We start from the raw sequence: 21,387 nt of genomic DNA, 5'->3' as shown, positions 1-21,387 counted from the left end.
CACAACAGCTACTCGGCCAAAGTTTGCAGGGCACGATTCTCGCGCATCACACCTTATTCCTGCAAGCAAGGCTACAATAGTGAGTGAGAAGGTGATAATAAAGTGCAACTTGATGTTTTGAGAGATAACTGACGGTCAACGTCAACAAACATCAATCACAGAGTTCCGTTTTCAACTTCATGCATGTTTTTCTGCATTGCGTGCTTGTCCCAAATATTGCGCTGGCTGTAAATGCAAAGTCAGTCATTGACAAAATGTTTTTACGTTATGTGGGGCAAATTGGTGCCTCTGATAATGTGAAACCGCCAGATTTCTTCCAGTAAACCACCTGAAATTACACATTTTGAAATGTAGGTTGGGCTTCACCGCATGGCATGAGCACCATGCGTGCTAACATATTTTGTTGTATCTGACAAAATGTTCTGTGCAAGTCGACATTTTTTCGAAGGCTTGTTTTTGAAATGTTTCCCCACAAAATGTATATTCTATTTTTTTTCTACTATTGGTGGTATCATATACAAAACTCCTTTTTTGTCATTTTCTTGGGCAACTTGACGGAAATTTTGATTTTTGTATTTTTTTCCGCAACTATGGTCTATGAAAACACACATTGCCAAATCGTAGATAAATATCACGATTTCCTCGTGAAAGAAATCGCATAAGTTGTTCTTAACAAACTTAGAGCTCCAATTTAACATTTTCTACCTTAACTCTCTCGTGACCGCACCACAGGCCACCATTCACGGGTGAACGATGATTTTCAAACCTCTTGTGAAAGCTAAAAACGGCGCTTTGCGGCGTTTTTATAACTAACACATCTGGCGTATTTATTAAAAACTCATTTTTTCATTTGATTACTGTTTGTCTCCATTTTGCGAACGTAGACGGCATTGGGAGTGAAATTTGAACCCAAGGTAGCGGCGAGTTTGGCGAAAATAGCGTCCTGTTTCACTGCGCGCTCCACAAAGGCGGACAGCTCTTTCAGGGACTTTGGCCGCTGCTGTTGCTGATTTTTTTTTTTTTTAACTCCAACAACGATGTAGATTGGTCAGATTTTCGTTCTGATGAAGACACTCCCATTCAGAGGCCTAAGACTAAGAACAGGTGCTAAGAGGCCTAAGAACAGGTGCTGACAGGTAAGGTTCGTTTTTGACTTCACGCGGTATTTATAAATAAAACCTGCTTCTTATCTGACGACTGTGGTTTTACTTTCATGTGTAGGCTCTCGAAAATGTGCGGTGGGGATATTTTGCCGTATTGCGTTATCACCTTCAAGATAGTCTGGCCCTCGTGTCAGATTAGCGCTGCTTCTCAAGAGCGCTAGATTTTTTTCTCTTGCTTTTTACCACTGAAGCGATAATGATTTTGCATCAGAACGCAAGCAGGTATGCTTTAGAGAGACCGACTTACTCTCGAGTTTGCTTCGCCGAGTGGCACAGCAGTCAGGGCCGCTAGGTTGGCGGGCCCGCAAACATCCAAAACTTGGTGTACAGCGTTGACGTAGAAACAACTTGTATATCTTATAATTCTTAAAATAACTTGTAGGCTCAGTACAATCACCTATATATTTTGTGTGTGTACTTTTTCTGGTGTATTTCTTTTTCTGTTTATTTGACAAATAAACTATAAATAATTGTACCTTTCACGAAACTGCTGTTATGTGTTTGAAAGAGCAATCTACAAGCCCCAATTTTATGCACAGCAATGCTAAATGTGTCGAGCAGCTCACGAGAAAAAAAAAAAATGTTTTATGGAAGCACTCAAAATCGGCCATTTTTCCACGGTCACAAAAGAGTTACTAACCTAGTAACGTAATTAAGACGTCTCTAACCTTTTTCTCAGAGTCCCTCTTGAGTAATGCCCCTCACAAAAACCCAATAAAAAAATGACAAACGAGCACTCACTTCCTCCTACTTTCTCGGGGGAGCTTGATGTCATTCTGCATCCTGAAAAATTGAAAAACACACAGTGTAAGCAAACGAAGCTCGCATTTTTCCTCAACAACAAACACACACATTTTTTTTTCCTAGTGACTATCTGAGAGTGGCACAAACCTTTCCAGCTTTGATTTTCCACACTTCATGACAATTAAAACAGACGGTGGCCACGCAAATTTAAATTAAAAAAAAAAAACATGAGCCATTCCAATCTGTGAAGGAGGGTGACCAGCGAAGCTTTTTAGTGCACTACATAGAGAATTTAGAGAATTTAGGTGACAGGCAGGAGGGAATTTCATTTTCCTCCAGAATGACCTGCGGCCATCCCTAAGAAAGACATATACAAACACGCACAAACTTTTATTTTGAATGCAACTGATCTTGACAATGATGCCAATCTCCTCAAAACGCATAGCCAAGTGATAAGACAGATGCGCTTGAGGTCAGAGCTGAGTTTCGACGTCGAAAACGGGGACTATTTTAAGTAATCTACTGAAGAAGCATATCCAAGTGAGGCAACATATAAGTTTGAGGTGTAAATCGTGTTTTTAATGGCGTGCCACTTTGGGGGTTACCACGTGATAATAGCGCACACACCTGGATGTTTGTTTTCCAGCACCTCACACTCTAAAGACACGCGAAACCTCGAGATTTTTTGTTTCCAAACATGAAGAAATTAAGCATACACAAAACCCTACAGTCAAATAAGCTTTGCAAAAACAGAGGTTGTTTTGGCACCCAAACATCCTTACTACACTTCAATCACAAATCTAGAATATATGGGAGGGGAAACAGCCCAATGCTGCTGGACCAGGCGAGAAACGAGATAATGTCACAGTGAAAACCAACGCGGGCTACGAATTTCCGTAGCTCCAACGGTAAAGGAGAGGGTAGCGGCATCTCATGGACAAAACAATAGCGGCTGCAATTCATTCCAGGGCTTCGCAGTGAAATGCCAATTTCCTCCGGGCCACGCAGTTTTTTCTCGCGCAACAAACGGCATTATCTCAACCTAGGTCAACCGCTTCTGATGTTATCTGATCGCCCGAGGAAGTGCCGTTTCCCCTCACCTGTCTTGTTCTTGCTCTGTGACCTCAATACGCCTGTACACCCTTCTGAGAGCCTTGTTTTGGGCTGTACAAAGCTGCTCAGAACTGAGCTGCTCAGTGTTTCGAAAAGAAAAAGAAATGACTCTGATGCTCAGTAATGGCACATAATATCAGTACAGCATGTTAGGCTCATTTTGTCCCCTTTGCACTGACTCCTGTCTTTGATGCGCAGTTTTTCGACTCTTGAAAAAATTACACCATCTTCCCGTGAGGAACCAAGAGGAGGATGTGAAGAATCATAGGGGTTCCGTGTAGGTTCCATTGTGTTGCCGTTATGTTATTTCATTTATCGGAGCACGAATGGGAATGTAGTGTGAACCCCCATGTAGAGACAGAGAAATGTAGAGAAATGTAGAGACAGTGAAGAGACCGACACTGGCGTTACCTGATCGAACACCTCCTGGATCTTGCCTTTCTTTATTGCGTGCTCACACTCCTACCCCGCTGCCCGCCCTCTTCGTCTTCTTCTCTGGTTGAGCTGCAAGGTGTGCGGCACATCCTGCCACAGCTTTCCCACGGGAAATTATTCAACATCCTCCTCTAAAGTTTTCAGTTCGTCGTTTCTGTTGACGTTCAGCTTCGCGTGCCTTTGTTGTATCAGTAGCTTCTTGACGTAGTTTGAATAAGTCAAGGACATAAGGCGTGTTCGTAGCACTTGCTCCTGTCTCAGTTTTGTAGCGCAGTGGGAAGAGCGCCACGTACCTCCCGTTGCGGCCAGAGAGTCGTGCGACCGAAACCGGGCGCCGCTAACTGTTATAGCGTCGGGTAGAGGTGCGGTTGGACAGACGACGGACGACGGAGCCGAGAGCAAGAGATGCTTCGCATCTAAAAAAGACCTAATATCCTCAGAAGTCACATCCTTACCACACCCTGCTCTGTTGGCCACTTTACGGCTTTCAGACTAGTGGAGAATACCAAATAACATTTTTTTTTTCTTTTTTGTTTTGGAAACTTGTAGGGGCGTGTGACTATTGAAATATTGAAGCGAATAATGCGCCATTTGATTCGACTACAAACCAGACAGCCCTATTCACTTGAGAACGTTCTCAAAGTATAATGAGTTTTAAGAACGCAAAGGGACAGCTGTTCAAACGAGCTCGGATACATAAAAGTACGTCTTGTTAAAAACGAGGTCCCCCGAGATAAAATAACATAAAAATATACTGTCTACAACGAAACAGAACTAGTTGAGCCCCAGGTGTATCACAGTTTGATAGCTTGAGATCAACTACCAGTAACATGCACGCCTTCCTCTGCAAGCAGCAGCAGGCTTTCCCGCAATGCACCGGTGACATGCGGCAAAAGCCCGTTTTCCTCTCTCACCATGCTGTCGAAACAAGCACCAACAAAATAGATTATTCCGGCTTCCGAAAAACCGGCTGAAGGGTGGAAAGATGACAGGGTGAATTTGGTCGAGGAACGACTTTTTTACTGAACTTTTGCAGCATGCGAAGAGAAGAACACCGCCTTAAAAGGGGGCCATGAAGTCAAAATACAAGTTCAATTCAGTAAAAAGACTGCTCTGTCCCAATTCTGATGCTACCAATTTCACCAGATACTTCAAATGAATGATCTAGATATCAACGAAAGCACACAAAGCAGGGGCAACGCCCAGGCCATTTGTGGGCAATTTCTGTATAACGTCAGAGAATCTTCTTTGTGCGATTGGTGGCTGGCAGCCGAAGCCACCACCAAGAAACGTGACTGGGTGATTGTAGTGGGGCTTCTATATCGAAAACTGGCAGTTAACATACTGGCAACAACGTTTTAAGTGCAGAGCACTTTAGGGGCTCGCCTTGTCTTTGAAGCTTGCTCGCTGGACGTAAGTAGAGCCACACAGTGTTCTGTCGTAGTGGCTGTCATTGCAGCGTAACCCAGAGGCTTCGAAAGCCAAGTGGTTTATATAGTCATAAGGGTTTGAAACGCATGAACTGCTGGCGCTTGTCATACATCTCCCCGTTGTTTAGCGCAAAGAAAACAGCAGGCACATGTGAGGCAAAATACTATACGTAATTAACCGGCAGCGCCAGCGCTCATTGAGTTAGGAACGCTCCTTGGGTTGGTTTTTACGATAGCAAGCGAAAAACAGTGGCAGTGCAACGCCGGCACGCGCGGCAGGAAAAGCAAGCACAAAAAGAACAGAACTTCTGCTGGTACAGTTTCAGGCACGGGTCACGCGAGCACTGCGAAGGCGGGAAATCTGCATTGCATTTGGTGGTAGCAGTTAGCGGATAACGGGGCTACAGCTCATTAGGCCGAATCACAGCTCTGCACTTCCGCCAACTTTCATATCGAGTGGAACGGCTTTAATTTTTTCAGTGCTTCCCTCAATCGTGTCACTGCTGATATCACGCATCGTGAAATTTGAAAGTTTGTCAATATTTCTTTTATTTGTTTCAATTTTTCAAAAAAACACATTTGGTTGCTGGAATGGAGCTGAGTGAGTTACCAAAGGCTACACACTTTGTAAACTGAAGCAGGTTGTATTTTGCCATTGTGGTCCCTTCAAAGGGCAGGAGAAAGATGTTTAAGGATTCTCTCATCTCCTTGGCGTTCCACAGACTCCACTCTTGCGCCTGTCTCTTTCAGCATCCTGACAACGCGGTTGCCCCCAAGCTGTCCCTGTCAACACCATCTAGCTAAAAATTTCAACCCGTGCCCTGACAGAGTCCCACAGTCCCTGGTCTTCTGATATCATAAGGCACAAAGTTGATGTTCTTAAACCTGTACGGTTCATTTTTATTGATAGGTCATAAAAAAGCAACGACTTCGCGTAGCTTTGTTTTCCGAGACACCTACCCTTTCCCACTCCGTAGCCTTCCTGCGTGCTTTTATGTCTGCCAGCCAGCACCACTTCTAGGAAACTATGCAAAATAGTTGACAGTTTGTCTAACGTTACTCAGGCGGCGCTCCTAAGCTTTCTTATTGCCTGTTTATCTATGCCTGTTTAACTATGCCTGTTTATCTTGGTCTGTCGGTCATAAAACCGCCTTTGCCACGGCGGACGCAGAATCACTTCAGCTGCCGCAGGCTGATGCCGGCTTTACGTGCTTATCTACTTGGATCACAGGCCCCGAAATTTTCTGTGTTGGGCATCCCCCCTCTGTCCCCTCCGCATTTCGGCGTCGTCTTGTCTACGCTATTCGCACTCTGCATCGGTACACAGTTTCAAATTGAGAACTGTACTGTAGAACCGCCCGGACAACGTGAATGGACCCTCAACTGCTTATTCTTTAGTTTTGTAAATCTCCTGAAACATACAAGAACGCGATATTTTTTGGAAAGTAATGGTAGAAGTGAACGCGTGAACAAAAAATGTGCACGTATTTTTCCCTACAGTAAGTCCTTTAGAGAGAGAAATATAAGAAAAATAATTGCTGTACCATCTGAAAATGTCGTTTTTCTGTTTCATATTTGTCGACCCGACAATTATTATGTCCTTTCACTATTTCAGTTCGTCCTCCGTCAGTCATGTCTCGAAAAATGAAGAAGGTATGATGCGAGTGACACGTTGAACGAGATCCCCAGTGCCTGCCGGAACTAGCGCCCCGTCACGGCTAAGATGCGAATGAAACCGCTCTTTCAACCCAACAAGCAAGCTGACAGACACATGTCGTAGAAGTGGGTGCAGCGTTCGTGACTCGCGAGCAGTGACATAAGGCGGGACGTCCGCCGGCGCGCGCCACATAGCGGATGAGTGGCTGAACTAAGCGTCCCTACCCTTCCCATTGAAAAGCGCGCAACGCGTCAGGCAATGTTTATACAGGCGGCGTTGCTCTAACTTACGCCAAAATCTCAACACAGAGGCGTTTTTTGCCTCCACATGAAAAGTGGCCACCGCAGCCGGAAATCAAACCCGCATTTTTAGGCTCAGAAGCATGACGCCTCTACCACTGAGCCATTGCAGTGAGTCACTGGATGACCTTAGCAGCCCTGGACTGTCCAGTGGCTTTCAGGCGAACAAGTGCCTTGCCCAGTTAACATCACCTCACCTGACATTGACCATGTCGGCCGGCGTGCCAACAAACCCGCCCGCGGCGCCCGACGCCCCGGCCAGCAGGATCTTCTGGTAGAACTTGAGGTTCTCCCCGGGCTTGACGACCGACTGGCGGACCACCTCGTACATGCCGAAACGGGTCGTCGAGTACGTCAGCTGCAGTCAAGGGGCGGTGGTTGGGGCAGAGACAAGCTGTCAACCCCCTCTAGCCCTTTCGGCCCTGGCGTCCTATATTTAGGACATGAACCAAAAAAATTCTAGAAATTTGAGAACAAAACCAAAACAGCTAGTTTTCTGGGAAATAGTTCTCCAAGGATGCATCGATTGATAGATATCACCATTGTTTGTTTTTTGCTAAAACTGAATGCTAGAAAGAGGAAGGCGTTGCAGGGAAGGCCAAACTGGCGTCATTGCGACCGCAAGGACCGAAGTCCCAGTTTGATGACATAGCTGAAAATCTAAAACTACTTGCACCACCAGCCGTGTTTTTTGTGTGTGGGCTCACAGCTTTAGAACATTTATGAAAACAAGCAAAAAAACAGTTTTTGCTGAAAATTTAAATTTTAATTACCTGATCACCTAATTAGATGTCATGCATGTAAATAGCTAAATACTTGCATTAGAAGCTCAATTTTCAGTTTGTAAGCTTGTACCATCCAAATAATAAAGAAAACACACCAAAGGTTTTTTTCCTACAGAAAGAAAAAATTCAGGTCTGAAAGGGCTAGTCCCGTGAATGTGTTTGTTTGTTTGTTTATTTGATACCCACAGCGCCATAAGGCATTACAGTGGGGGGAATACAACATGATTACAAGACAGAACACAAGCTCAATTTGCAATAAGTACAGTACAGCCTAACCAGCTAGTAGCAAGTTCACTCAATACTCAATGTAATGCAGATTGACAAAAATGTGGCAATGGGGGCCTACCGTATATTGCTGCGTATTAGTCAACTCCGAAAATAAGTCAACCCCCCCCCTAGTTTTCATGTCCGCCAACAGAAAAAAAAAGGCAAACAATTTGTGAGGGAACAAAAAAAAACTGACTTTTATTCGCGCTGTGGATGCCCTGCGGGCGTAGCCCTGGCCATCAGTGCTGTCACCGAGCCAAGGAAACCAAACAAAAATATCAAAAAGCGATGGGTGACAACCAAAAAGTGAGTTTAGTTCCAGAGCGGTAGCTCGAAGCCTAAGCTTGTTCGTCGTTGTCGTCGTTGCTCTCATCGTCGGAGGTGGCTGGCTCAAGCGGGGCTGAAATCGAATACTTCGCGAAAGCGTCATGCACCATGTCATCAGGTAGGCCGTACCAGGCGTCATTAACCCACTGGGCTACCATGCTCAGGGATGGGCGCTTCACACGGCTGGTGGGTGTTGTACAGGGCTTGTCCGCCTGCTTCAGTGCCCAGACACGGTCCTTGAAGGGGCTTGTTGAGGGACACATCGATCGGCTGAAGCATCGGCGTCATCCCGCCCGGGATCACGACAAAGGTCGCACTCGGCGTTGGCCACAGCCTTCTTTACCCGGTTCGTCATGTGGCCGTGGAAAGAGTCCAGCACAAGCATGCTCCGGGGCTTCAGCAGAGCTCCGGGACGCCTGCACCACACCATCCAAAACCATTCCAGCACGGTTTCTTCATTGAAGAAACCCTTCTCGTTGACTCGCACAATGACCTTGGGCGGGAACGTCTCCTTCGGCAGGGTTTTCGCTTGAAAACAATGAAGGCTGGCAATTTGTGGCCGTCTGCCGTACAGCACAACATGACCGTGAAGCGGTTGTCCTCGTTTCCTGTTGTTAGGAGGCGGACCTGACACTCTCCCTTTTTGGCGACGGCTCTCCTGCTGAGCATATCGAACCAGACCGGTGTTTGGTCAGCGTTGCCGATCTTGCCAAGCAGGAACCCCCACCACCTCCTCAGGTCCTCGACGTACCGCCAAAACTCGAGCCCCTTCTCGTGGTATGTCTCCGGGAGCTTTTGCGCAACTGTTGTGCAACGCCGGAGGTTTCAGCCCGTTCCGCTTCATAAAGTTCATTATCCATTTCTTGCATATTTTGAACTCGTCACAGTGGATGTTTAAGTCATTTGCGACGTCCCACGACTTCATTTCGATGTCCTCGTAAGACACGCTGACGCTTTCTTCCCACTGCAGCTGTACCCACTCGAGCACTTTCTCTTCAACGACGGGGTGACATCCCAGCTTCGGCCCGCGAAACAACCGAAGCGTACCAGCGCACGCGAAGATCCGGTCTTTCTGCTGCCGCCATCCCCGAACACACTTTTCGGAGACGCCGAACTCTCGTTCTGCAGCGACGTTGTTCTTCTCCTGGGCAAACAAAATCACCTTGCGCTTGACTACCGCGCTGTACTGGCGCCGAGCTGGCGGAGGCATTGTTACGGTAGATCAGGAACGGTCCCCAATGCCTCAACCGTGCTGCCCGCAACACAAAGAGCGCTTTTCAAAATGGCGAGCGACTCGTGTTACTAGCTAGGGCTGGCTAGCCTCCATGCTGGGTAGATAAGGCATTCCATTTGAAAGAACTCACTCAGCTATGTACCAGCCCCGAAAGGTGCTTTTCTAAACCGGAAAAAAAAAAATGCAAGAAATACTGCAAAAATTTTCAAATATTTTTCAATGTCATAGAAAAATCCCTGGAAGGCAGCTGTGATGTCACCAATGCTTCACCTGTTTTCTTTAATACCTCCATTATTTGTTTGAAGTTGCCGACAAAAATGGCGCCATTGTAACCAGTACAAAGCAGTCTTTCTAATGAGTCAGACTTGTATTTTCTCTACATGGCCTCTTCAACAAGCGCACAGCTTAAGCGAACAGGTTAACCATCTAAAGAAAGCAGCATACCCGGAACATCTTTTGACTTCGGTTGCCGAAGGGCGTCTTAACAAAACAAAGACAAAAGAAGAAAAAAATGGCCACCAAACACCATAAAGAGAGAAAGAACTGCAGTGCCACCATACATACGCATAAGGTGTCATACAATCTGAAATTCCCAAACAAATGTTGCCTTTTTAGTCCCTGAAAAGCTTGTAAGGCTCTCTAAGCAAGTTAATGGTGAAACATCTCTTGTTCCCCTTGGTACCAAGAACCCCCAAGAGTTCATTCCATGCGTCACAAACATTGTTTATAACGTTCCTTTATGGTGTGGCAAAGAATATATGGAGATGTGTAAATAGCAGATTAAAAGAACATACCTATGAGGGAAAAATGCCTGTGGGAAATGTTTGTGATGACGGTGGATGAAGTGAAAAACAATGAAAACGCTTCCCGTGGTTGGAATCAAACCTGGATCGCTCGCGTTATGAAGCCGTCGATCCAATTGCAACATGGCCAAAGCAGCTTGAATTTGGAGAGGGGTGAGAGAGTGAGAAGGCTCTTTAGTGAAAAAAGCAGAGTTTTGCCGGCATTTGCAATCACCTACATGCTTCCCTGCTAGGGGTCGGGGATGTAGGGAAAACGGACCTAGAAAGAGGCGGCCAGAACAAAAAAAAAAAAACCCGGCGTGGTTTCACACACTTAACAGACTATTTTGTAGATTGTGTCACAGAATTCACAATTTTGAAATGTGGCCAATGTCCTCCAAATAAAAACAAACAAACTTTTTAGAGCCTGACGCTGCTTTGAGGGGCAAGTCCATGGCCCTAGGATGGTCTTCAAAGTTACCGGCCCTTGATCTAGGCGTTCAATGTATTGATCCTACGGCAACCACAGCATGCATAAGTGAGTTGACCCTCTTCTACCTTTCCTTGAAAGACACTGAAATTGACAAGTTTCAGCCTCCCAGTGGAGCTGTAGACTGTGCTGCTATAGTTTGTGTAATATGAGCAAACGGCAATCACCTGGCAACATTTTTTGCTTAATTAAGACATCGCTTGCCTCACGTTCTTGCTCCTTTTTTTCTTCTTTCTCTTCCTTGGTTTCAGACTAATGCTATTGTGCAATTCAATCCCAAAACCACTGTAACAGTCGGACCATTAAGCCGCACGTCGCGACGAAGTTGATGGCGCATCATCACATCCAATTCGACTACCCTAAGAGACTTCAGGACTTCAAGCACCCGCTTCCTTTTCTCTGCTGTTTTTATAATGACTCAGTATTGTTTATCTTGAGCAAGTTAGAAGCGCCGACTCAAATTGTAAAAAAGAAGCTGAATGCAGAATAGGTAGTACAAGAAGGGGTGCGTTTCTTAATCATTCTCATTTGCTGAGCAGTAAGCTTTCTTTTTCACTAAAAAAAAGCTCATAATGATGATGATGACGATGAAGTCTAACACAATTGAAAGTTGGGCGAGTTGGTGATACATTCCGGGAATAAGCGCGAGAAACGAGAACACATCAAAGAGAACACAAGAAAAGTGCGCCGTCCTGTGTGTTCCTTTTTGCGTGTCATTTTTTGCGCTTATTCCCAGAATGATGATGAAGACATCAAAGCTGCTGATGCTACCCCGAGCCAGAATCTTAAATGACCACCCCCTTGCGCGAGCGCGCACACACACGCACACACACAGCTTTTCTCCTTGATCAATTCGCCCTTCACTTCGGCCACTCCCCCCCCTGCCCCTCTGATCCCCCTCACCTACCTGTCGGAGGATGGAAGCGCTGAGGCCGTTGTACATGGCCAGCACCCCCTGGCTGCGCACGATGCTCACCGTGCTGCCCACCAGGCTCAGGCGGCCCACCGACTGCGTCTGCAGGTGGACCTGCAAGGAAGATGAGATAGAACGCGCACTGTGATGAGGACACCACGCGAGAAGAAGCGAAAAAGACAACAACGCAAGACAGAAAACAAACTGCAAGGAGAAAGCGACACTCTGCACCCCCGCCATCACGCTGAGCACTCAAGAGAAGGGAACGAGCTTGTGCAAGACACCTGCCAATGAGTAGCGGCCAGCAACGACAACAGAGACAGCAGAGCGAGAACAGAGAGGTGTCATGCAACGATCCCATCAGGTCAGACAGCTTTCATTGCTCACATCAGAGAATACATCAGGTAAATGTTGGCAAGCTTGCTTTATGTTAGCCATGGCTAGCAGAAAGACAGTTTAGACTGCAACAAAACCACGTAAATCATCATCATTTATTCAACCCTTAAGGACCCCAGTGGGGTAGGGAGCTAAAATCGTCGTAGTACATAGTGGCACACGAAGAAATACGGTTCAATACATATACGGTTCATTAGAAAATTGCTAACAATAGCCCATAGAAAATGGCTAGACAATGGCCAACAATAGCGCAGCTTATGTTCAACATTGTTACTTCTGCCTGCGCCAAACTGCTTGTGTACCAAAGACACCACACTAACAGGAGGTATCACAGATTGGCAGTTATTCAGCCGTGTTGGTCAGGCACATCAGACTTCAGCCATTCAGCTGTCTGTGAATGCTCTAGGCAATTGCATTGTAGCTGTATCTGACACTTTGACAGCCCAACCAACACCAACATATCGCGCAGACACAAGAACACTATGACTGGCCACTTTTCGTTGTGCAATCCACTGCTTTAAGGAGGAAAGTGACAGTAAAATTCCAGCTGCATTCTTTTGCACCTGTTTGCCAATCTCGTGCAATGAGACAGGTCTTACACGAACTGACTTCAGCTGTAAATGTCCACAGAATCCACAATTTTCTAAAATTTTGCCCAGACATCCTTTATTTAGAACAACGGAGCAGGGGTAACAGCACTTCTGAAAAAATATTTTTCACAACATCGTCTTGGAATCTCTTTGCTCTCACCCGATCGATTACGACACACACATCCCCTATCCCCCCCCCCCCCCCCAACCCCCATCAGTCTCCTATAAAGGAAAGTCCCTTACATTTTTGAAAGCAACTGCAACCTAAAAGAGAATTTTGCACTGCTTTCAGGAAACCCAAAAACATTTCACAATAGCCATGCCTCACTCCTAAGGTTCATGCTAGTTTATGTGACAAATAGACTACCATGACTTTTTAGGAACTTTCAAGGATCTGTTTGTGAATTTTGAAGGACCACGCTGTGTGTTAACAATCTAAACAAGACTGATGTTGAGGACAAGACGGAGCATTGAAATCGTGGGACATCACCAAGAAACGAGATCGCTGGAGCCAGTGCTTGTCTTCAGACAAGTTCCTTTCCCTCGTCAAAACGATGGCCCCAACAACGTTCCCAATGTTTTTCACTATCCCTTAGAACTATTGATTACAGCTGCACAGACATGCACTTTTAGTGTGTTACAAAATGCAAAACTTCATTATCTACACTGGATCAACCAAAGCTCAACACTCACTCAATCAGTCCCTAATTAGCATCATGTTGCTTTTATGCCTATTAAAAAGGAAAATTCCAGAAATCCAGGACTTTTCAAGGGTGTGTAAAAATATAACATCTTGAAAGGCAGCATAGTATGCAAATACATGAGAACAAGGCAACAACAGGTCGACTCTAAACTCGCAATTAATATTAGCAAAAACGCAACACACGCATAAATACTAAGACCTCACATCATGATATCCTACTTAGATAACAACATGCATCACAGCATGGAATCGCATCAAGATATGAGGTTTTAACATTTATGTATGTGGTGTGTTTTCAATAGACTTAGCTGCTAGTTCAGAGTTGTCTGGTCATCTTATTGCTCTCTTGTGTTTGCCTACTACGTTGCCCTTCAAGATGTTAAATCAATATCAACTTGCCTAAATGTTGACTTTTTTGTAAAAATTACAGGATCTTCTGGGCCTTGAAAACAAGTTTTTCAAGTTCCAGGGTTTTCAAGAACCCACTCGAACCTTGTGCGACTCCAAAACCGCTGCATCGGCCCTTGTTTTACCATCCGAGGAGTGACTAAAGAAGTGGTAACCTAGGCACACAAGCTCTCTGCCTCTCTATCCTCCATAGCTTGCCTTGAGGAGATCCAGTGGGTGTGTGATGCAAGCCGCCATGGACCCCGCCACGCCACCGAAGTACCACCGCGCCAGCCGCACCTCCTTGGACTTCTCCATGCTCTTGGCCATCTCGCTGCACGTGTTGACAAGCATAGACAATCAATACCCCCAGATCTCTCTCATTTCTTCCCAATTAATAAATACATTGTAAAAAACAGTAATTGATACGAACAAACTGCGAGAGAGGGACAAACTTTTCCCCATTTAGGCAAACTCGGGGCGTTACCAAATCCCCACTGACACTCGAAGAACGTTAGTTTGTCCAAACATGGCACGTTAGTGAGCGAATCACACATACAGAGGCAGAGTTTTGTAGTCTATTTTACTTTTCTTGTTTTGCTTTTTCATAAAGACAGGTGACAGAACTTAACAGGTTATTTTGGAATCAGATGCAAACCAGTTTTTAACAAATAATGGGTTGCACCTTCCAGACCACTTTATTCTTTCTTCCATTCCAGAAGGGGCCAGTAATACCAAACGCAACTTTGGTCAATTTGAAACAACTAGCCTTTCAAACTCGATCAGCTCCATTCCAGCCATGAAGGAAATTTCGTTAACCGAAAAAATGCACAAAATGTTGAAAAACATTCAAATTTTGCACTACAGTTATGCAATATGGGCAGGGGTGACATAATATGGCCACGTACTTTTCTGAAAACATGGATATCATCAATAAGACAAGATTAAGTGACATCACAAAGACTCCGCCAGAGGGTGTTGCCACTGCTTTGTCTATTGTCCTCAATATCTCAATTAACTGTTTGAAGTTTTCGACAAAACTGGTCTCACCATTAGTGGGACAGAACAGCCTTTTCAATTACCAAAACTTGTAGTTTGTCTTCCTTTAACCAGTCATGTGAAGGAGGAAAAAGGGTCTAGTGGACCTGCTTTTGTTCAACAATGAAAGAGGCAACTATCACCAGTCGTGATTTAAAACAAAACAGACCGAGACACTGGTCTCCTTGTGAAATTCAAGCCCAAACGAGTTGATCATTTGCGCGAAAAAACAAAGTATCTTTAGAGTGTTAACAATAATTTTGCACCTCCAAGCGTGCAATAATTTCTTCATTCCCTCCCTCTGTTTTTGGCTACCTAGTTGTGAAGAAAAATATCCAAGGGGGTACTTAGTCTTAAAACCATCTGTGGCTTGAACAACAAAACATGAATGACGTGACGTGACGCATGATTTCCAAATGCTTGCCTCAGCAAGTTTCGCATGCCACGCATCCGTAGCACCAATCTCCTGCCCTTCCTCACCACACAGCTATTAATTGGAACAGCATTTAGAACAGATGGCATGAAATAATTTCCAATAAACAGATATGGATGCAGTTTTTCGTAAAACAATAAGACGTATTTTTCCGAAATGAAAGTTATCATGCAAGCACAGCAGTGTGAATTTTGCTGCCATTTGGTTGAGCATGCAACTGTTCTTTCAGTATCAAGTTACACTCTGTCCTCTCATTACACAGACCACAAAGACAGAAGACAAGTTTGGCTCATTACAAAAAAGACTGCTTTGTCCCGATAACAACATCATCAATTTTATCACAAACTTCGGATAAATAAAGAAGCTAGTGAAAAGAACAAATGAAGCCGCAGCAATTTTCCTACGACGTCATGGAATCTTGTTAGGGCAACTAGTGGCCTTAAACTACTGCCAAGAAACATGACCAGGTGATTGAAGTGTGGCCTATAGTTCAGATTATCTTACGTGTCACTTGAATGTTAACGTGCAATTAACTTACTGATAACTATGTTGTTAGAGCTGGCATAGACTGCGCCACTCCTGTTCATACCACCCCGCGGTAGTTTTCAATATTTAGTTTTCTTTTTTCTTTTTTTTTTTTCGGTTAAAACGAATCTTTCATGGCTGGAAAAGTGCAGAGTGGGTTACCACAGCAAGGTCTTGCAAAGTGAACAAATTTGTATTTAGGATACTTATTAGGACAGTCATAAAATATAGGATATTTATTAGGATATTACTAAGTAGGTGTTGCATATTCATCGGTGGAGAGGTGTACTGTACGAATTTACTGCCACTTTTGCTAATACACAGTACCACATTGTACCCACAAATGCCCCCAAGGTTTCTGGGACAAAGGCAGAGAGAGCAAGATGGATCAGTCCTTGGTCCCTTACTCTTTTTGATTTATATTAATGATTTGCCAAGCAACTTAACCTCCACTGTAAAACTTTTTGCCGATGATTGTGCTGTTCACTGAGAGATTAAAAACGCTGATGACACCGTGTTACTCCAAGCAGATCTGGGCACGATTTCGGACTGGTGCTCCAAATGGAAAATGACACTAAACACTAACAAATGCAAACTAACTAATGCACTTCTGACATTGTAAAATTACTGACCATGCTTCCTACCCCCTTAATGACACACTGTTAGAAACAGTAACATTGTACAAATACTTTGGTGTCTTACATACTTCTGATCTTTCTTGGAACAGTCACGTCAGCCGCGTAATCGCCAACGCTAACCGCATGCTGGGGTATATTAAAATGAATTTTTATATGACGTCACCTTCTGTTAAAACTCTTCTGTATAAGTCGTTAATTCGCAGAAAGCTTGAATATGCCGTTCCGATATGAGACCCCCCAACTAAAGCACTAACAAATGCCATTGAGGCTGTTCAGAATCGCGCAGCTCGTTTATTCTCTCCAACTACGATCGTACAGCTAGTGTTACACTTATGAAGCAGTCTTTATTGTTGATACCCCTGGAGCTACGCAGAAAAATTTCACGCTTAAGCTTGTTCCTTAAAATAAATCACATCAATTCATATCTAAGAAATGCATTGTTCACCCCAGCAACCTACGTCTCATCGCGCATGGATAATCGCCACACAGTGGGCACGCCTTTTTGTCGTAGTGCTTCTTACTTATCATCTTTCATTCCAAAGACGTCATCAGAGTGAAACCACCTTCCAGCAGCGGTCGTTGAAACTAACAATTTATTTAGAAGAGTTAAAAAAGTGGCTGTGCGCACACTTTGGAGTACAGGCTGCTGATTAGTTGCCTGCTTCGCACTGTCGTCATTGTGTGCATGTTTTTAGCTTTTTGTATGGTTGAAGTGCCTGATTGTTGCATTGCTTGTAATCAAAAGTTGTTCCCTTTTTTTCTGTCCTTGTATGGTATTGGATAACACCGCTATCTTTTTTGCGTTTAATTCGAGTCTGTAAAAAAACTTGTTAAACCTTGTTCTCTGCTAAAAATGTATGCTGCGCCCCTCCCCTCTCCAATGCCCTTTTGGGGAAATAAATAAAAAAAATAAATGAAGGTTTCATCAAGTTGGACTTAAACCTAAGCAATGAGTAGGCACATCTTTGCAGCCCCTTGAAACAATTAATTACTGAGTGACAGGCTTCCCAGATGGGCTTGCAGGGCACATCACATCGTCTTTGACTGCTAAACCAGAAGAAGGCTCACACCAACGCTCTAATCTTCGCTGTTTTTTTAACTGTGAAATGTCATTTTTGCGTCCTCTCAGCGAAAAGATTCCCCTCCAGAAAAAGGACAAACAAAAGAACAAAATGAAAAGAGCAAAGTTTTGCATGCACCCTGCCACTAGTGCGCAGGTTCTGAAGCAGCAGCATTTGACATAGTCGTCTCGTTCTCTATTCCAACCAATTACTTCTACAATATAAAATAACAATTTTTCATTACTTTTGCTTTTTGTGGCACATAAACACTTTATTCTGTTTGTTTTTTTCATGACTTAAAGAAAACTTTCATCTAGAAAATGGCATTCCCTTACTCTGTGGCTAAGTTTCAAAACACCTGCAAGCCGGCCTAGTTGGAGTTCGCTCATGGTGAAATTTTCTCGTTACGCTAACAAGGAATGCAGCAGGATAGTCAGGTCAGAAACGAGTTTCTCCTTTCAAAAGAAAAAAAACATACTGCCTATTATCTCACGATTGAGACTCCGGCACACACAACGTACAGTTGGTTTTGCTTTAAGCTAACCCTGCGCTTGCACAAACAACACTCGTTTATCTATAATAGTGATGGATGGATGCACATTGTTTTTTTGTTTTTGGAAACGAAAGAGAGCGCCTACAATTTCCCTCGATGTCTGATTAGGGTGGATGAACGAAATGCCAGTGTCCTCAAAGCAAAAGATGCAGTTATGTACGTTTTGGTGCAAAGCCAAACGTAAGCGTTGTCATCCCTTTATACTACAGATGCTACATTAATCTGCAGACAGCTTCTAGTTTAACCCTCTTACACTTGCAGGTCAGATTCGTTACACATTCAGCACATTTATTTTTTTGCTTTACTGTTCTCAGTCATTGCAAAGTTCTTTTTTTGCCTGAAAATTTCTGTTTCACCCATTAACACGAATTTCTCCTTGCTTTTACTCTAAAAATAAAAAACACACCTCTATTTGATACTTCTCTGCAATTTTTTCTTGAACTCTGAGAAAAATACCAGAGGCCTTTCAATGTTCTTCCTCTTGTAGCCATTTTCATTCTGGAGCAGGTACATTACCAATTTAAAATCTTGCTCCTATCCTACTACATGAAGCCTGCAATTGTGCTAGCCGATACAGCTGCACCTCGGAGTCGGGCAACCGGTTTTCTGAACGCTTCATTGAGGGAAGCCTTTAGCGAGGTAGACTTTAAGCAGGAAAACGCTACTCTATTTTTCTCAAGAATGTAACTAGGCTTGATGGCACAGCAAATGCGGTTCCACTCGAAACCCCCACTTGACATCCCGAAACTGCTGGTTGTTGTCAATACATCGTCCCTCTGCCACTCAATATTTGTTATGTTGATATTCAAATCTTTAGTGTCTACAGCGGAATGCAAAATCAAATAATCAGCATATGTATGCATAAACCTCTGGGTTACATAAGCAGATTTTTTTTTTTTTTACTAACAAAATAAAGTAAGGTGCCCTTATTTTTTGTTGGTCCATATGTTCACGGAAAAAAATGTTACCCCAAATTTTACGCTTTCCCACAGCTGCTGGTGTTTTTTTCAGCTCTCAAGGCTGCCAATGTCAGCCGTAAATACGGTTCATTAAAATATAGAGTGCACATGCTACCACTTTACAGGCTTGTTTATCTCATCTGGCTGTAGCTGTAGTGTCGAGCAACTTCCTCCTGTTTTTGTAATATTTTGGGACAGCATCCAGCAAGGCTACAGCCAGAGGATACCTGGTGGGCCTACCTCGCATCATTTTGAAGTCGAGTCGGCTTATATTTGTAAGAATAAGTTGTTTAAACCGCACGACTTGTCACTTTGAAGCTAACACATATAATTTTCATCTTTCTATTGCAATACATTGCACAGCAAACAATGCTATATTGGTATGTGTGGTAGCAATTAGCGGTAACAAAAACATACCCCGGAGAATTACGCATAACATCATTAAAATAACTTAGCCAGAAGTCAAACTTTGGTACCTGGTAACTTTGGTATCTGGTACCGGGCATGCATTAAAGAAACTTTTATTTCATATTAAAGAAAAATCAGCTGCAGCCATGTGCAAGAAACTTTGTAAATTAAAGAGTCTAGTTTTTTTAGTACCTTTCACATGTCTGCATTTGTTCACCTTATTTTAAAAAATGCAGCGAAAAACCGCGGATAACATTGGCCTTTACAATTGCACTACATGCTACAATCAAGGTTGGAACAACCTTTTATTTTGCACTAAGCTGATTTCGTAACAGAACTGTCTCTCCTCTAGAACCTCAAGTTACATTGCACGGAGCCTGGACAAGAAGAGCAGACATGAAATCAAATATGGTGTCATGCCAAGCACGTATCCATATACTGGTTTGTCAAAACTGCACGTGACACATGGATTTTTTCCTTGCTAAAAATGCGTTGGCCGCAAAAAAAAAAAATGATTATAGTAACTATCCCAAAGCGAATACGTCAAATGATTGCGTCAGCCAAGCCCTACAGCAGAAATTTCGCGCGCCTTCCTGGGTATAATCAGTAAATCTCGCCGTTCGGCAAAGTTACAACGCATGCTGAATAAAACGCTAGTAGCTTTAGCGTACGTAATCTGTAACCCCGTACAAATACGGATATCGATTCTTCGAAACGCGCGCCGAAAGTCTGCAAGAACACGTACCGACAAAAACAAAAACAAGGGAAACCTGACGATACCTGTCACCGGACGGAACTTAGCCGGCCGTCTTTCTTCGAGTTAACTAAAGAATGACTCGCGAAAACACCGACAGTAGCTTATCGCGTCCCGTCTATCGAAACCGGCAGTCAACAGCTCATAATCGGTTGCCGCTATCTGCCCGGAGACAGACCCCGTTGGATGGTTATCAGCATCTGACAGGAAAACCAGGTCGTACACCGCGCGGTCTACTTTACACAGATCTCCACAACCACTATAGCTAAATATGCGCTTGTTCACAGGAATCTCTGGCTTCACGGTACGGCATGGAGACCAAGACCAACATGCAAAAAGCCGGACTGACAGAGGAGCGGTAGATACCTTTGTGAATTCCGACCCAGAGGCAACGGCGGTCAAATTAGGGCATTGGACAACGGCGTTTCACGCTCCGTTAGAAACCTTAGGACGCCCGCAAACGGCGCGTCGAAGGGCGCGAAGCGATAACACAAGTGTACTCCGCGATCCCGTGACGTGAAAGTGACGCCAGTAACCGAGCGCGGACGAAGCTAGTGGTTTCGCAAAGGACAGCTGGTGCGTCGAGCTACGCTTGTTCGTGCAGCAAATAGCTTGGGTCGAGCGGCAATCTGCTCGAAGGGGTTTCCTCGGAGTTTCCCTTACCTTTACGCGATGTTATGCAACAGGAGGAAATAGTTGCGCGGGCTCGAACGTCGTTGCAGTAACGACTGCTCACGGCGGCGACTTCCTCGTCAAAGAGGCACAGGAAATTTTCACCGGTACGGCATTTCGAAAGCAGCCGCATGAACGGCCGACCGGCGCTCCGACCGGATTTGAACGGATTCAATACTGGCTTTTGTTTTGTCTAGTTGGTCTCGGTGGAGTCGACACCAGGAGTCGCAGCAGCTCATTCAGTTTCGGTTCCGTTTTTAGCCCGAGTTCTGTTACGACAACAACCGGTCAAGATTCTGCGGTTATGTAACGAGATAGATCGTCGACTGTCTTAGCAAGATAATTTGACGAGGCATTTCAAAGTTGTTATATGTTCTCTTGTAAATAAAAAAGCTTACTAAGTTCTAGTTGGCACCAGCAATTCCAACCGTGTAGCTATTTTTCGTAGAAATGTACGCGTTTTAATGAAAGTACATCATAAATAAACAAAAAAAAACGAGTAAGACTATTGCGGGTTTTATTGAGCTGACAGCATTTTAAAACGTAAGTTGGACATCTGAGCATAACGAAAAAAAAAACAGAAGTACCGTAAGAAAACACTTAATATATGCCGAAACCCGGCCGACTCGTG

The 21,387-nt window shown here is 44.2% G+C and overlaps 1 protein-coding gene across 2 annotated transcripts in view; it reads right to left on the bottom strand.

Moving 5' to 3' along the window:
* Dic1 (Dicarboxylate carrier 1) overlaps positions 1-20,921 on the bottom strand; it is a 54,291-nt gene extending 33,370 nt beyond the window's left edge. Inside the window, exons 1-5 of one of the 2 annotated variants that reach the window (XM_077671125.1) lie at positions 20,748-20,921; positions 13,935-14,049; positions 11,634-11,753; positions 7,039-7,199; positions 1,905-1,946 (exon numbers count right to left, since the gene is read on the bottom strand). In XM_077671125.1, coding sequence (XP_077527251.1) covers positions 1,905-1,946; positions 7,039-7,199; positions 11,634-11,753; positions 13,935-14,045 — 434 coding nt within the window. In that variant the 5' untranslated portion in view covers positions 14,046-14,049; positions 20,748-20,921. Of the gene's footprint in view, positions 1-1,904; positions 1,947-7,038; positions 7,200-11,633; positions 11,754-13,934; positions 14,050-20,450; positions 20,688-20,747 lie in introns of those variants that run through there. The other variant, XM_077671126.1, reaches the window with a different exon arrangement.
* Between the last annotated feature and the right edge of the window lie 466 nt (positions 20,922-21,387).

Source organism: Haemaphysalis longicornis, unplaced genomic scaffold (genome assembly GCF_048455015.1).
Source record: "Haemaphysalis longicornis isolate Haplotype H1 unplaced genomic scaffold, Haemaphysalis longicornis Haplotype H1 scaffold_5, whole genome shotgun sequence".
In the NCBI taxonomy this organism is placed as follows: domain Eukaryota; kingdom Metazoa; phylum Arthropoda; class Arachnida; order Ixodida; family Ixodidae; genus Haemaphysalis; species Haemaphysalis longicornis.
This window is presented reverse-complemented; position numbering and strand designations above follow the sequence as displayed.